The sequence below is a fragment of the Festucalex cinctus genome, chromosome 1 (assembly GCF_051991245.1).
Source record: "Festucalex cinctus isolate MCC-2025b chromosome 1, RoL_Fcin_1.0, whole genome shotgun sequence".
In the NCBI taxonomy this organism is placed as follows: Eukaryota; Metazoa; Chordata; class Actinopteri; order Syngnathiformes; family Syngnathidae; genus Festucalex; species Festucalex cinctus.
The window spans coordinates 47,751,471-47,768,764 of record NC_135411.1 but is presented as its reverse complement, the minus strand read 5'-3'; the positions used below and the strand labels follow the sequence as shown (position 1 = coordinate 47,768,764).

Below are 17,294 nucleotides of genomic sequence, written 5' to 3'. Positions count from 1 at the left end.
TTTCAACAATCGTCAGTCAATAATGTTGACAGACCTTTTACTATGCCGTAATAGAGTGACTGGACTTCCCTTTCATCTGTCCCTTCTCCCATTCCATTGTCCTCTCAATTTCAACATGGGTTGTCATTGGATTAATTTTCATGAGAGACAATTATGACCATGTTCTATAAAAGTCCTTTCAACATTGTGTCTCAGTCAATATTGAGATTTGATGCTGATACCTAAAACATGTTTTTTTTTTTTTTTTTTTTTTTTTAGCTTTTCAAGTTATTTGGCAGTGCAGTATCATTATGAAGTGCTTTTGGTGTCATCCAAAGAATTATTATGAAAATATAGTCCAATAATGAAACTCAAAGGTGTTTTTAGAAGTTAGAAATTTAGAAGAACATCTTGCACACATACCTGTACAAATCTCATAAAATGTGAACACATTTCTTTCACTTTGTATTATAGTTATTTATTTGTTTATCTAATTTGTATTTTCTTTTTCATTGTATGTACGTGATTTTGGCATGTCCCATAACCATACACTGACCTAAGTAAAGTGCTTATAAGTGAATAAATGATTCTAAAAATATTGTTTAAACATGGTTTTATTGTGCAAAGGAAGATACCTGGCCCAAAAATAGATAAATTATACTTTCATAATATTGAACATAAGAATTTATTCTAGGAAAAAAAAACAAATCTTAGAAATGTCACATCTGCCTTCAAGCACTTTAAGAAGACCACCACTTTTAGGAGTGGAAATTTGTAAGAATGTCAGAAATATTCACCAGTTCTGGCTTATTATGTATGAAGTGTTGTTGTTTTTTGTTTCACTACGAAAACCCTGCAGTGTTAGGAAATATTCAGCAATGACAAGCTACATATGGTCACTGCTGTGCAGAATCCTTGCTTCTCCAAAATAACCACCAGGGAGTTGATAAACACACCTGCTATTACAACTTAGAGTATTGCTATATTTCATTGTTGCAAACCAACATCAACAACAACAATGCAAAATCATTTTTAATTGCTAATTTACGGAGCAAATTTTTTATTAATCCCTAATTCATTATGCATTATGCAATGATCGTCCACATCAGCCTGCACAGACAGAAAGTCTTTAATACTTCATCCAGCCATCCATTTTCTACCGCTTATCTGAGGTCAGGATGTGAGGGCAGCAGCTTGAGCAGGGAAGCCCAGACTTCCCTCTCCCCAGCCACTTCATCTAGCTACTCCGACAGGATCCCAAGGCGTTCCCACGCCAGCCGAGAGACAGAGTCACTCCAACGTCTGGGGCCTCCTGCCTCCTGGGACATGCCCGGATCACCTCTCCAGCGAGTTGTCCGAACCAGATACCCAAGCCACCTCAGCTGGTTCCTCTCAACGCGGAGGAGCAGCAGCTCCACTCCGAGTCCCTCCAGGATGACCGAGCTTCTCACCTTACCCTTAAGGGAGAGTCTGAACACACCACCCCACCTCCACATAGAAGGACATGAACCCTGAAGTGCTGATGATTATTCTGATCAGAATTGGAGCAGTATTTGAGATGGAAGACGGCCTTTTTCATGCCAAAATCCCACTGAAATGAAGGCGGCTTCCGTTTACGCGCAGGATACGTCATCACAACCACATGACCTGGATAATGAATGGCGTTGCCCATGGTATGTTCTTATTTTGATACTTCACTGGTTTAAAAAAAGAAAAATTGAAGGAATTAGACGCCAGAGATATTTGCACTTTTATTCTTTATACAGAATGTCTGATCCAATACTGGAAAATTAGCAAAATTACTGTTACATCAACTTCCAAAACGCTTTTTAAAGAGCTTAAGAGCCATGAGTAATGGAATTAATAAAACAATGGGCTGACTAAGCAGTATAATACAAAGAAATGAGTCAGCGCTCACTTATCTTTGTGGCTGATCTATTTTTAACAACACAGATCTTCAGAAGTATCTGACCTATTTTCACTCATGATCAAAAAATAAATAAAGACTCTCAAACTTGAGGTGACAATTCTAATGAATGGCTGAGCAACATGAGGGAAGAGGTGGCACATTCAGGAGTGTTCATAGAGTTGTTCTCAAGTTATTTTCAACAGTTGAAATTACCGGATTTTCCGCACTATAAGGCGAACTGCATTATAAGGCGCACCTTCAATGAATGACATATTTTTAAACTTTTTCCATATATAAGGCGCTACAGTAGAGGCTGGGGTTACGTTATGCATCCATTAGATGGTGCTGCGCTAAAGGGAACATCAACAAAACAGTCAGATAGGTCAGTCAAACTTGATTAATAGATTACAAACCAGCTTTCTGACAACTCCATTCACTCCCAAAATGAATAAACAGCTGTTTTGTTATTTTCTCTGAGGTAAAGTCTTAGTATTAGCTAGCGATCCAAGATGGCGGGATCTTCTGCGCATGCGCGTCACCGATCGTGCAGGGTCACCGATAGCGTCTTGACAGCGAGACCTGTTGCGGCTCAATATTGATCCATATATAAGGCGCATTGGATTATAAGGCGCATGGTCAGCTTTTGAAAAAAATTGAAGGCTCTTAGGTGCGCCTTATAGTGCAGAAAATACGGTAATTTAAAATGCATCAAAATAACAGATGAGTGGGGGACATAGCACAAGTAAAATCCATTACCCATTACGTCAGGTGACACAACTCAATGAAGCACCATGGTAGCAGCTCGTTAACACTCCACTGGTGTTTTGACGTCACAACATAAATCCGTTATAAATCTGTTTATCTCTTATTCATTATCAACCCAATATAGGCTACATCAGAGTAACATGTTTTGATTAGTGCTTGAACATATCGTGTATTCTTGCATTAAAAAGAAAAACGATTTAATAGTTAATAAAATGTCTTTTTAGGTAAAATGAGGAAATTTTCAAAGGCACCGTGTGGCAATACTGAATCATCAGTTCAATAACAGCTCGGTGTCATAATACTGCCTAATGAGCATCACCTTCACTTGACACCTTTTCTGCGGTTTTGCACTCAGCACCACATAATTCTCCTGCTCCAAGAAGCAAAGACGTTATTTCTTTCTAGTTTAACGGCTTCAGGTTTGTTTCCCCAGTAGCCTCTTTAATCCAAAGGGGGAATATATGACACTCAAACGTAATTATTTTAGCCTGCTTCAAGTCTATTGTATGATTTTATACCTTACAGTGCAGCCATATGGCTAAATTGAGTTGTTGTTTTTTTTTTCCCTGTTCCGATTGATGTGTCTTTGATTACATATGCACAAGTCTTCTCGAAATGTGAGGTGAGGGATTTCATAAATCACATCTGTCTTCTCTATTCGAATTTGATTCCGTCGGGTGCACTTCATTCAGTTTGATATGAGGCATTATAGGGGTGCATGGCTTGTATTTCATTACCGCTCAGTCGTGTATTACCGTGCCAAAGTTTGATGAAAGTCTGACAAAGATAAATGAATTATTCTTCATGCAGCATGACGTGTCAAGGTCATATGACGTACATTCATGCATGTTTGTCATATAAGCATAGAAATTGTTAGTATTTTTGACAAATAAACATTCCCTTTAGAAACATCTGTAGGCTATGCTGTTAGAAGCAATTTGATCCATCCATTCATTCTCTTGTGGGTGTGCTGAAGCCTATTTAATTTAAAAATATATTATTATTATTATTATTATTATTATTATTATTATTTCGAATATTGTTGACAAGCTGGAGCCGTCTAACGACGTGAAATAAATGTGCTATTCTTTTATTTATAGATGTCGTGGCTCTGGGAATATGGTAGAGCACACACTTTGGATTTAAATGCTAATCTGACGTTGCTCTAAAGCCTCCCCCTTACTGAGAAGAAGGTGATGCTCCAGAGACTCATGCATGACACACATTTATATCTTTAACCACCAGAATTTGAAGTTGAATACTTTCGCTGAAGTGTCCCTGCAAGTGTTTAAATCACACACTACTGCCCATAGCCCGCTGGGATAGGCTCCAACACCCCCCGCGACCCTAGTGAGGAGCAAGCGGTTCAGAAATTGGATGGATGGATGGACGTCCAGGTCATTATCATAATTGACTGAGGACATCAAGTGGACAGAAGATGAACTACAACCTTTCATTGGCCTCATGGATATTTTTTCATTTGACTTGATGTTGCTTTCATTTTACACTAAAAAACAAAGAGCCTAATGTTGCTCTCAGTCGTGACCGAAAGAATGAGATCCCGGATACAAGCGGCCGAAATGAGTTTCCTTCGCAGGGTGTACGGGGTGAGAAGCTCGGTCATCCGGGAGGGACTCAGAGTTGCTGCTCCTCCGCGTTGAGAGGCATCTGGTTCGGATGCCTCCTGGACGCCTCCCTGGAGAGGTGTTCCGGCCATATAACTGAGGCCCCGGGACGACCCAGGAAAAAAAAAAAAAAAAAAAAAGGCAATGTATATAATTCATTAAATATTACATTACTAATTTAAATTCACAAAGTAATAAATATTTCATATACTGTAGAGGTATAGGCTACACTATAACCCGTCTACTGCCCGAAGACAGCTGGGATAGGCTCCTTATTTATTTATTTATTTATTTATTTACTTTTTACCTTGCCGCAATGACGTCGAATGACGCTTTGACGCCTGGCGGACGTAACGGTAATTGACTTTAACACGGTTAAAAATACTCTACGGAACACTTTATTTGACACAACATTTACCCATGATGACAGTTCTTTATTTTGACGGCGAATGTCAGTACAACCGATAAAAATGAATAGGATGAAGATGCCCACGAGTGTCACGGGGACAAATGTCATTGGTCACGAGTCTGTTGACTTCCGGCCGTTAAATTATAGCACAGTTCTTTGTTCTTGTGAAGTGCGCTGCTGCTGCCAGCTCAACTTTATCGCTCAACGTCTACAAGCGCTTGCAAGTTGCATCATGGTAATATACATTGATGTTTATTTATAACATACATTGATGTTCGTTTATTTATTTATTTATTTATTTATTTATTTATTTATTTATTGATGTTTAACTGGTCTTTATGTTTGGGTAGTTTGCTAGCCTATTTCACGAACGCTTAGACACTGTAAATCATGACGTGAATCGTCAGGCTTTGATTCATAGTTTACATTGGACTTAACTTTAAAATTGAGTTTAACTACTGTTAGATTTATTTGGTGCGTCTTTATTTTCATTGTACAGGATTCAGATGATCAATTTTTACCTGCTTTTATTAAAGTAAAAGTAGTATTTATGTAAATGTAATTACAAACTAATAGGTACTGTAACTTTACAGGTTAATTTAAGGAGCTGAATGATAAAATTCAAAACAAGTGTTTGACCATGAAGTGACAGTTCAATGTTTCGTGGTTGATATTTAAAGAGACGTCTTCATCATGATGTTCACATTTTTACATTACGATACCAAAAACATAATTTGTCAATTGATCAAAAGTATCTTGCCAGTGTTAGGCTTAAACAGAATCTTCTCAAAGGGCAGTGCAGGCCACTGAGCTTAGTCACAGATGTCATCAGGAAGGCGTAGAAGTGGACGTCCTTGTAAATTTGTCCATTCAGCTTCTTGTTAAATAACAGCAAGCTGTGCAAAAAGTACAGAAATATTGAACAATTGGAAATACTCAGAAGTTTGAGAAGGTCCCATTAAGTTCACCTTAAGCTTTCCTTTCCGAGGTTCATCCTGAAATTTCACGCAAAACACAAAAGTGCACAAAAGATATTGAGATACTACTTGCTGAAAAATGTCATCCACTTCTCTATTAATGTGATCTTTAACTTACGCAACTCCAGTGAAAAAACTGAAATCTTAGAGAGACGAAATACAAATTAACAACTGACATAGTCGACAAAACTTATTTTGACTGTATGTCTAAATAAAAAAGTTTCTCTTTACGAAAGTTAATTATGTGTAATATAGGATAACTATTATTGACCAATACTGATTAAAGTATCTCGTGAATTGTTAATTAATGACCATGCAATGTACAACCTGTGGTGAAAGACTTTCATATCTGCCAATACATGTAGTTTATTTTTTATGTTTATTTAATTTATCCTATTAAACATCTCAGTTTCACTTCGTGTTGTACAAGTTATATGTCACATTAAAGGTGGAAAAAGTATAGGATTACGAATGTTTTTTTATTTGACAAAAACATTTGAACATGGGTGAGAAGACTCAGCAGCATGAAAGTGTTTTTCCTAGTAAGTGAGACTTCTCACACCTCCCCCTTTCCTTCTGACCCATAACTAGTCTGCTGTGAATGCAGATAGTTGAAGCTTAGACGTTACAATGACTTACTAGTACCTATCTGTCCTCTTGGACCAGAGATTTGATCTGGCACGCACGTGGCTTGCAGTTGGCTTGAAAGAGGCGGAGTTCACAATCGGCAGCTGGTGACAGTGCTTGTCACTTTACAACATCCAATGAGGCTGAAAAGCATTTGCTCTGCCAGCTGACTGTGGACGGCATTCAAATGGATCAGTAACTTGAAACAACTTAAACATCCCACTGCTGTAAGTCACACACGTTACTCCTTAAAATATTCTATACATTTGATACAAACTAGTGTGTTACTACGACTAACCCTAGCTCCAGTCCAACCCTTAACCAAGGTAGCTATTACACATGGCACTGATTCATGTAAACGTGATGGCTGTTGTTGTTTTTTTTATTCAGGGCCTGAATAAGCTGCAGCCATGGTGCGGGAATACCAGTCTCCTGTTCGGGTCTACAAACATCCATTTGAATTAATAATAGCAGTGAGTAATGTTTTCCCTTATCATTCCTACTGCAAGGCAGGTGTCATTTTGCTGCAGGTTCCTAGTGAATTGTCTTTACTTGTATTCTATAGTCATGCTGGATTAGCTTTGATTGCTTCCTGATCATCTATGTATCAGCGCTTCTTGAAATATTTCCTCATTCCTCTTAACTACTGAGTATACCTTATCGATTGGCATGGGTGCATTGCACATAAACAAATCAGTCGGCATCAGTGAAAGAGTTCATTTTTGGTGGCGTTTTAGTCACTTTGCAGTACATCAGAAGCCCTTTAGATATATTGTTTTACAGTTTACAGACGGTTACGTAACTGAGCGGCTAACAGCATGGAGGTGCCATGTGGCCACCAACCAAATTATGCACACAAAGCTCAAAGCACAAAGCTTTCAAATGATTGGCTTGATTGAATGTGGTATTGATGCAGCTGTCTGGACAGTGTGCAGGGTAGGAATTGTATGTAAGGTGCATATAATGTCAAGTACATAGTAAATATTTATAATAGCAGATTTTCCACACTCTCTTTTTTGCTTTTGCTTCTTGCCTGGCGGCGTTATACATTAAACCGTGATTATGCAACATAGTCAATGCAGGTAAAAGCATGTGACACGTTGCACTGCAGACAGCTGGGACTCTTTCAATACACAGTCCAAGTAAACATACGCCGACACTTTGTTTGACTCCATGAAAATCGTCTCTTAAAGTAAATCTCCTAAGTCTAAGGGATAATAAAATAATACTTTCTTGTAGAATCTCCAGCTCCTTTGAGACCAATAAATCGTCTCTCCCTTCAGACACTTTTATTTACTCCCAAGATTTTTCATTAAACCTCGACTCAACTTGCCTTTGGCAGTTGGTATTTCTGCCAACTGCCCTAATTACAGTAATACCTTCTTTTTTATGACTTTCTTTATGTCTTATGAATACTATTTTCATTATCATGAGCCTACAACCTGTTATTTTTGCTGTTAAAAAGCCATCAACTGCCAAATTAATGCAACCTGGCCGCTTGTTCTAATTTCTCCATGCCAGGCGTACAACAGGAGATTCCCTAAGTGTCCGTTGATCCCAGTCTTTGTAGGCAGTGAGATCATCAGTGAGAGCCAAAGCCCGGATGGCTCCGTATTGGTGACCGAGAGGCGCTGCACGATTGATATTGATGCACCCCGACTCCTCAAACGGGTATCTTTGCATTCATGCATCCATCCATCCATTTTCTCAATCACTTGCTCCTCACAATGGTCGCGGGGGTACTGGAGCCTATCCCAGCTGGCTTCAGGCAGTAGGCGGGGTACACCCTGAACTGGTTGTCAGCCAATCGCAGGGCAATCTTTGCTTTCACTTGATACTTATTTCATGATCTAATCACCTACAGTAAATAGATGTTGGAAGAATCAATGGACTCTGATTGTGTTAGATTTTAAAGCATATGGCCAGATTATGCAAAATGTAGGTGCTAGTCATCCATTATAATTAGTACAAAGTCAGCAAACCCCTGTTAAATGCTACTTTTTGTGAGATAAAAAAAAACCCCAAAACAAGATAAATCATTTCACAACTTTCCACCATTAATATGACATATAACCTGTGCAACTCAAGGGAATTTTTCAAGTGGGAAGTAAAAATAAACAGCTGAAATAATGTGTTTGCACATGTGTGGACATTGATGACTGGGATGTGGCTGTGTGCGGAGTTAACCAATCACATTCAAATTAATGTAAATATGCATTTTGAAATTGCTTTTGGAATTTGTGTATAAACACTTGAAATGTCATTTTGAAATTTAAATTATCATTAGGAGTGATGAGCAACAACAGCAGGTCTTTGCAGTACCTATTAGACATTAACAAATCAATTTTATATTTACTGTTGCTCTTTGGATAATTTGATGGTGATTGGCTAATCCTGGTCTCCGGTTCAAGTCCAGGCTCCGGCCTTCCTGAGTGGAGTTTGCATGTTCTCCCCGTGCCCGCGTGGGTCTTCTCCGGGTACTCCGGTCTCCTCCCACATTCTAAAGACATGCATGGCAGGTTAATTGGGCGCTCCGAATTGTCCCTAGGTGTGCGTGTGAGTGTGGATGGTTGTTTGTCTGTGTGCCCTGCGATTGGCTGGCAACCAGTCCAGGGTGTCCCCCGCCTACTGCCCAGAGCCAGCTGAGATAGGCGCCAGCAGCCCCCGCGACCCTTGTGAGGAATAAGCTGTCAAGAAAATGGATGGATGGATGGATGGCTAATCCTGAAAGCAGCTATTTCCCAGTTATAAAAGGGTGTGCACACTTTTGCAAGACGTGAATGCAGTCGTTAATTTTTACTATACCTCTCAAACAAATTATTATTATTTTTTTTAGTTGGACAGTCACATTGATGTAGGGCTGGGCCCATGTGGCCAAAAAATAAAATCTGGGTTTTATTTTTTCAGTCAGATGATTGGGAGAACATGCAAAAATGTATACAGATTCTCAATCAGTTATTAGTTATCAGTTATAGTCTTATAAACCACCCATCCAGCAATCTGCCAAAATTACAACTCAAAATTACATTTGGATGTAACAGAACATAACAACAACAGCTTTTAATAACCCAGAAGACAAAACTCGATTTCACGAATTACGATTCAATTTTTAAAATGAAGATTAATACATTTGATTTATTGCCAAGCCCTACATTGATGGAAACGGGTTTTAAATGATCTACCTTGGTCTCGTTTTTTTATATCACAAAACCTGGCATTTGAAAAAGGGTGTGTAGACTTTTTACAACTGCATTTTGTTGAAATAACTGTTGTTGACCATTTGAATGTCATTGATCTCTACAAAGATTGCTGGTATCGACTACCTGTATTTCATCCAAAAGAACACTCTGAACCGCAGAGAGCGGACTTTGCTCATTGAGGTCCAGAACGAAACGTTTTCCAACAGGGTCATTTCCTGTGAGATATGCAAATACACGGTGAGCTTTGAATCCAATCGGAACATTACAACAAAGTTTACTGCTATTTTACTTTTTGTGTCATCAAATGGAACGTAATGTTGGCAGAGCGGAGCTTCATCATAATCTATTCTGGTCTTACTTTACAGGTTCATCCTGAGAATGAAGAGTGGACGTGTTATGAACAGACAGCTAGTCTTGATGTTAAATCCTTTTTTGGCTTTGAAGGCTTGGCAGAGAAGATCGCAATGAAACAGTATGCTAGTAGCATAGAAAAGGTTGTTATTTTCTTGGTACTGATTTTCTGACTGTTATGATTTCACATTGTGCACGTGTGGGAATGAAATTGTCATCTTTTGAGCCACTTTCTGGTTTCTGCGGATGTTCACAGTCCCATTGATCCAGCGATCTTGTGTCCTACTCCTTTCTTTTGTGATAGGGTAAAGAAATTATCCAGTATCACCTCACTGAGCTGGAAAACGAGGGCATCACGCACGTACCTCGTTGGACTCAAGCCTCGCCTACGCGAGACGTCCCAGGAAACTCTGCCAGTGATGTGCTGCCTGTCTGTGACAAGGACCAGCCCACACAGATGTCAACTGCCTCTCTTAATGGTCAGTGCGACACACTTTCATGTGTGCTGGCATGATGCAAGTAGGTAAGATACACTTAATAGGTTTAAACGAGGTAACATATTAGAAACAACCCTGTAAATTAGTGTCTGTGTCAAAAGTTACATAACAATGATAAATGAAGCGAGTATTTGTTTTATGAATTCAATGAGGTCATTGTATACCCATCGCCAAATATTTTTCTTCCAAAAGTTCAGAGAGTGGATAGAGAGGGAAGTGCTGTCAACTTGGACGCAGCACAGAGAATATTTGTCAAGTCACCTTCAATGACAGGACAATCAGATCAGCATGATGCAAAAGGTAAATTGAATTCATGTTGAAGGAAACGAGAGTGGAAAACAAGAAATTTTGTTCAGTTATGATAAAAGTGTAGAAAAGAAACAAAAAACAAAAGAAGCTGCAGAATAACATTCCCATAATCTTGCAAATCTCGATTGTCTTGGTTATGCTATTGTAGCCTAAAATTACAACTCATCTCTGTTTATTTCCTACTCCAAATACATGTTGTATGGCGCAACATGATTACCCTTGTGGAAACCTGCTAGAAAATTACACATTGCGAGTGTATGTTGTTTGATGTAATTTCTATTTTTCACTCGGAGTGAAAGTGCCTGTGTCTCCCTGTAATGCCTGCAATGGACGATGTGCTAAGTTGACGCTGTGTTTTGGCCCGCAGACAAGTTGGATGCTGATTACATCAGACGTTTCCTAGGTGATTTAACGCCTCTGCAGGAAAGCTGTCTTATTCGACTGCGGCACTGGCTCCAGGAAACCAACAAGGGCAAGGTCACATACATTTGGTCTGAATAGATAAGCTCACTTTTCCACATGTCAATTTTGTTTACAAATGTCTGCTGGATTCCTGGTTATCTTATTAGCTAACTAAGTAGGTTTCTATTGTGTATGTCGAACCTGTGGTGAACCATCTTTTTTTTGGCTTTACAGACTCCAAAGGATCAGCATGTGCTGCGCTTTCTGATAGCCACAGATTTTAACTTTGACAAGGCTCGAGAGCTTGTGTGCCAGTCACTTACATGGAGGAAACAACACCAAGTGGATTTCCTGTTGGACTCATGGCAGCGCCCTCAACTTCTGCAAGACTATTACAGCGGAGGCTGGCACCACAATGACAGAGGCATAGTCCTTTTTTTTTTTTCTTCTTTTTTTTAATATTTTCCTTTTACTAGATATTTAGAGAAACAATTAGTCCTTTTGCATTTATTATGACTAGATAATCTTAGACTGGCATGTAAATTATGAACTTATTCAAACCCTAAAACATACAAAAACATTATTTTTCTTTTACAATTTGTACTTCACTCCCAAAAACATGTTTACATGTTTGTTTTTTGTTTTTTTTTAAGCAAGAGCATGCAGAAGGCTTTGAAGCAGCTTCTGACATAAACATGTGGCTTAAAGTTCGATGGCATATTAGAAGGACATCTAAATACCTTTTTCTGTAGATGGCGTGGTCAATATTCTAAGGAAAAACTTGCAAATTTACCACTTTATGAAGTGCCAAATATGCGAGAAAAGAAACTCGTAAATTTGCGAGTTTATAAAGTGGCAAATTTGTGACTTTGTAAAATGGCAGATTTGCAAGAAAAAAACTCATAAACTTACGAGAAATATACGTAGCGTAGCTATAGCCTATTCATGTGAGGATTCGTTGGTAGTTAATGGGACTGTTTATAAAATGAGAAGGCAGGATGGAGACTGATTCATTCTTAATTTAAACTTTACTCGTCATACACGGCAGCTAGAGCAACAACACTTCCTGATCCCCTATCAGCTGACTAACACTAACCAATTAGAAGCTAGCCTACTTTAGGTCACTGCAAGCGAATGATGGAGAGCAGCAGATTCGACACATCAACTTAGATACTTGTACAAAAAAAAAAAAAAAAAAAGTATTAATGTGAAAATAATAATTCTGGAAACATAAATGTACAGGTAAATAAACATTTTAACAAATTAACTTAAATACTTGACCGTCAGGGTGTGGACCTTCACAAAGCAAAGCGTCTTTTGTCTCTGGCCAGTGGCCGTACCCAACCCTTCAAAGAGACATCATAATGGTTAATCTCTGCTAAAACAATTACTATCTCCTCATTTGGAAACCCGACCGAAAAGTATTGGCACAAACATTCCAGGAGTACGCTACGTGTATTACTTGTAACTTTCAGAGTTTTTTTCTTGCAAATTTACCTCTTTATAGTCGCAAATCTGCCATTTTATAAACTCGCAAATTTGCCACTTTATAAACTCACAAATTTATGATTTTTTTTCTCTGAATATTTAAAAAAAAAAATCTATTTAACGTGGCCCTAATACACCGTTGTATTTAAGCAATGGCATTCATTAAAAAAAAAAAAAAGAAAAAAGTATGAGATCAGCCATGGCCATGTTGCAACAACCTCTTTTTGCCAGTGTTTTCACCTGGATTGTAAATATTGATGGAACTTGCTGTATTTTAATGCTATTTGTTGCAAAACGGAAACAGAAATATACTTTTTTTTTTTTTTTTTTTTTTTTTTTCTCCCTGATGAAAGAAGAGACTCTCACCTTTTTTTTTTTTGGTAGGTTCCATGTTTTTATAGCAATAGAACACAATATTCTGTGGGCCTTGTAAATCAGTCAGCATCCAGTAAAAGAGCCGCCTGGAGCAAAGGGGGTTGCTTCAATGAAAATGGCTGCGAAAGACTGAGTTAACTGTTAATGTCTGAGAACCACCTGTCATAGTTCCCATGAGTCTTTCATCAGTCGTAAACACAGATTAACAATATCTGGCAATTCATTCAAATAAAGTTTTAAAGTATATTAAAAGCCAGTAAAATGCTGCAAATATAATATTGATGGAAGTATTTGTATGTGTTTGCATGAATCATATCTTTGTGTCTTTAGATGGTCGTCCACTATATATATTACGGTTGGGCCACATGGACACAAAGGGTTTGATGCGTGCCTTGACCGAAGACGTGCTGATTAGACAGGTGAACGTGATTTAAGACCAAATTTATGTATGATTCAGCCATTTTGAATACCAAGGCTGACATTCATGCTTTACTTTGACCGCCCAGGTTGTTGCCGTCAATGAAGAGGGACTGAGGCGCTGTGAGGAAAACACGGTGGTCTTTGGTCGACCAATCAGGTGCCAGAATTCACCTTCCTCGCAGTAGCGTAATGACAGTTGTAAAAATCTCCATACAAACATGAAAATAATATGTTGGTCAGGTGCTGGACTTGCCTGGTGGATCTGGAGGGTCTTAACATGCGTCATCTGTGGAGACCAGGACTGAAGGCCCTACTGAGAATCATTGAAGTAGTGGAGGCCAACTACCCCGAGACGCTGGGCCGCCTGTTCATGCTGAAAGCACCCAGAGTATTTCCTGTCATCTGGACCCTGGTAACATGCCACACATGCCAATATTTTGACATCAGTAGAGGAATTATATATAGTGAAAAGTATTGTTGTCATACTTTACATCCAAAAAATAAAATCAGCTTTTATATGTGGATTGTATTTTGTAGTTTATTCAGTTTTCATGTTGTGCCTGACTTGCAGGTCAGCCCTCTGATCAATGAAAACACTCGTAAGAAGTTCCTTGTTTATGCTGCAAATGACTACCAGGGTCCAGGAGGTTTGGTGGACTACATTGATCAGTCATTTATTCCTGACTTTTTGGGAGGCAACTGTGTGGTGAGCTTTGTTGAAAATTACCCTATACACTGCACTTATATATATATATATATCTAATACTGTTAAGCGTTGCCTTTTTCGTCATCTGTTCTAAAGTGTGACATCCCTGAGGGAGGTTTAGTCCCCAAGTCTTTGTACAGAACAGCAGAGGAGCTGGAGATTGAAGACAACCGGTTATTGACAGAATCCATATATAAAAGTGCCAGTATTTTCAAGGGAGCTCCATATGAGGTACAGTCATGCTTCTATGGCGACATTGTCACCCAACTAACCACTCTGAAGGAAGTTAAAACTAACCTCAACTGTTTACAGGGAAAATAGATGTATTATTAATTGTGATGACTATTCGAATGCTCAGTCTTGATTGGCGATAGACCGATATGTTTTTTTCAGGGTCGATACCGATGCTGATTATTAGTCTAGAAGGCCGATAACTGATATTTGTAGCCGATATTCATTTTCAGTAAAAAAAAAAAAAAAAGAGGAAAGAAGATATTGGCTTCATTTTTTTTTTTTTTTACATACAAATGTCAATCTGGACTTTGTTGTAATGTCTTAAATCATGTTTATTGAACATTTTTTCTGACTTAATTGTCAAGATGTAGTTTTTTGTTATTTATCTTAGACAATACAGTAGACATCCTTTTAAATTAACAAAATGTTAAGAGACCTCCCAAGGTTATCAGTACGTCTTAAAAAGTTAAATGGAAACTTTAACAAGTAAATACCAGCTTTGTATATCCACCCATCCATTTTCTGAACCGCTTGCTCCTCACAAGGGACGCGGGAGGGGGGTGAAGCCTAACTTTGTATGGTTTACAGTAAATATTTTTTTTACACAACATGTAAAAATACCTGAAATCTTTTTAATGTCAAACAAAAACAAATTGTTTAGAAGGTTTCAAATGTCAACAGCATCTCTTATACAAAAGGTTATCTGAAAATTGAAATAAATAGTTCCGTGAGATTAAAATTGTTTTAGATTTATTTTTTATTGGCCATGAGATTTTTAAAAAGGCCGATACTGATATTCGTCAAAAGCCCAATATCGGCCTTTTTTTTTTGACAGTTTTTTGTTTTTTTTTAAACATTGTGTACAAATCGTCTAGGAGCTGCTTCTAATGCTTGATTAAGCTACATTAGACAGGTAACAGCTAATAAATGGGTTTTTAGATTAATACTTTCCCATTAGCTGACATTTTTAAGGTGCCCAACTTCAATCTTGAGCACTACAACAAATTTTGAGCAACATCTTAAATTGCAGCCAGAGGCTCTAGATTCCTTTACGTGTCTTAGGGTGCCATCTGCTGGAAAAAAATGTGTACATCATATTTGCAAATAATGAGAAAATATGTGAATATCATACAACATGAACATTTGAAAATTGCAACATATTGACTGCCGTCTTCTGTTATTTCTTCCCATTCTGTCGATATTGCTTCAGATTTTGATTGAGGTCATGGAAGCTTCTTCTGTCATTACTTGGGACTTTGATGTGTCGAAAGGGGATGTGCTTTTCAACATCTACCATTCAAAGATGTTACCGCAGCAGCCAAAGAAAGACACAAATGGAGCCCATGGTTTCACATCCTTAGGGTCCGTGAGTCCGCAGCTGTTAGACAAGAGCTGGGTCTTGGGCCAGGACTACAGCCTGGTGGAGAAATCCCTCACCTGTCGAGAGGGGGAGAGCGTACAGGTAAATGGAACACACTGTGTCGATAGATACATCTTGTATTTTTAGACTTAGTTTCAAACATGTCTCAAAAGTGTTCACCCATTACTGGAGCCCCATATTGATCGCGCACCTGTGCTTTGTTCAAACAGGGCTCTCACATCACTCGCTGGCCCGGATGCTACATCCTCCAGTGGTGCTTTCACAGCGCCCCGGCTGCCTCAGCCTCCAGCCTGTCTTATGTGGATGATGTGCTGGCCTCTCTGCAGGTCTCCTCCCACAAGTGTAAAATCATGTACTATACTGAGGTGCTGGCTTCACAAGATATCAGGTCGGTGCATTTATTCCACCATGCTTTGTCTAGAGACTATACACCAAAAGTCTTATTCTATAAATGCTGAATTCGACTCTTTGTCTGTTTTCATTTAGGGGATCCATGACCAGTCTGGAGTCCAGTCAAAGCGGTTTCTCTCTGCTCAGTGTGTCCACTACTCTTTCTAGCCAATCACACACCAGCTCAAACGTCTCAAGGTAGTACCAGCTTGATGACCAACTGGAACCCACCGGCATCTGGGCAGCTGTTTGGGAATTCTTGGATCATACTGAAGCTTTTTGTTATGGTATTTTCAAAAGACACTGTAGTCAGTTTGTGTTGGATATAAATAAAATTGCAGTTAAGTGCCATCAATCACTGCACTGCACTGCACTGTCTGTAGTGTGTTACATGGGTCAATAAATGGCATGTGATGTCAGATGTGGAGGCAGCGGTTGTCAATAAATATTCCTTGTTTGTCCACTAGATGGCAGTGTACTCTTGTGCAGAAAATGCTCAAACCTCATTTTACAAACCGCGCGTATTGTTTAAACAAATTTACTTTATGATCAGCATCCACTTGATACAGATACACAACTTGACGTATTAAATACACCTGCACCCTGTAATCCAACAGATCTATGAAAAAACTTGCCTTTACAAAGGTAATGACAATCTAAGTTCACTGTGGTGTAGCATTGCTCAGCATGAGGGTTTTTCCTCATTGTTGGTGTCTATTTACCAGCTTTTACAAACTCCATTGCAAGATATTGTTGCTAGTTTATGCAAATCACACAGATGAGCCTTATTTGCATTTGATGTGTATTTAACAGAAATTAAAACACTGCAGTATTTTAAGAACATTCTTTAATGAAATAAAACATGAAATTTTGCTAAACTGAGAATGGTATAACATCCTTTGATATCTTCCCAGAATGATTGAGCAGATTTACTACATTTTTCTCACTTGAGCTTGTTGGGCGAAGGAATAAGAAGAGTTGCTTGAATAAAGAATTCATTTCAAGAACATATATTGGTGAGTGTGGCCTCCAGAGAGTCTTTACGCTGAATTTGAGGCAAGAAATGTCTGCCAGTGTCTTGTGTTGCAGTGTAGCTGTAATAGTTATCCTCTCCACAGCAATGTTGGGAGGGGAATACTCCAGATTGCTTGTTGCATGCAGTATTTGGTAGAAATGGCTGCTTTAGACACTTTGAGGTAGGAGACACAATGTGGAATAAAATATAATAAAACTTGTCAAGTATGATAAAG

At 38.6% G+C, this 17,294-nt stretch overlaps 1 protein-coding gene across 2 annotated transcripts; it reads left to right on the top strand.

The window, feature by feature from the left end:
* Nucleotides 1–4,759: 4,759 nt before the first annotated feature.
* On the top strand, nucleotides 4,760–16,510 carry sec14l1 (SEC14-like lipid binding 1). Of its 2 annotated transcripts, XM_077539041.1 has the most exons (18): nucleotides 4,760–4,922; nucleotides 6,331–6,518; nucleotides 6,682–6,764; nucleotides 7,813–7,962; nucleotides 9,597–9,728; nucleotides 9,857–9,985; nucleotides 10,147–10,321; nucleotides 10,532–10,639; nucleotides 11,016–11,125; nucleotides 11,285–11,474; nucleotides 13,244–13,332; nucleotides 13,420–13,490; nucleotides 13,574–13,745; nucleotides 13,905–14,039; nucleotides 14,136–14,270; nucleotides 15,484–15,735; nucleotides 15,864–16,042; nucleotides 16,141–16,510. In XM_077539041.1, the coding sequence occupies exons 3-18, from the start codon at nucleotides 6,702–6,704 to the stop codon at nucleotides 16,244–16,246; spliced, it is 2,196 nt and encodes a 731-aa protein (XP_077395167.1). In that variant the 5' UTR covers nucleotides 4,760–4,922; nucleotides 6,331–6,518; nucleotides 6,682–6,701; the 3' UTR covers nucleotides 16,247–16,510. The 2 variants fall into 2 exon arrangements, with proteins under 2 accessions (XP_077395167.1, XP_077395172.1); XM_077539046.1 differs by lacking the exon at nucleotides 10,532–10,639.
* Nucleotides 16,511–17,294: the final 784 nt, after the last annotated feature.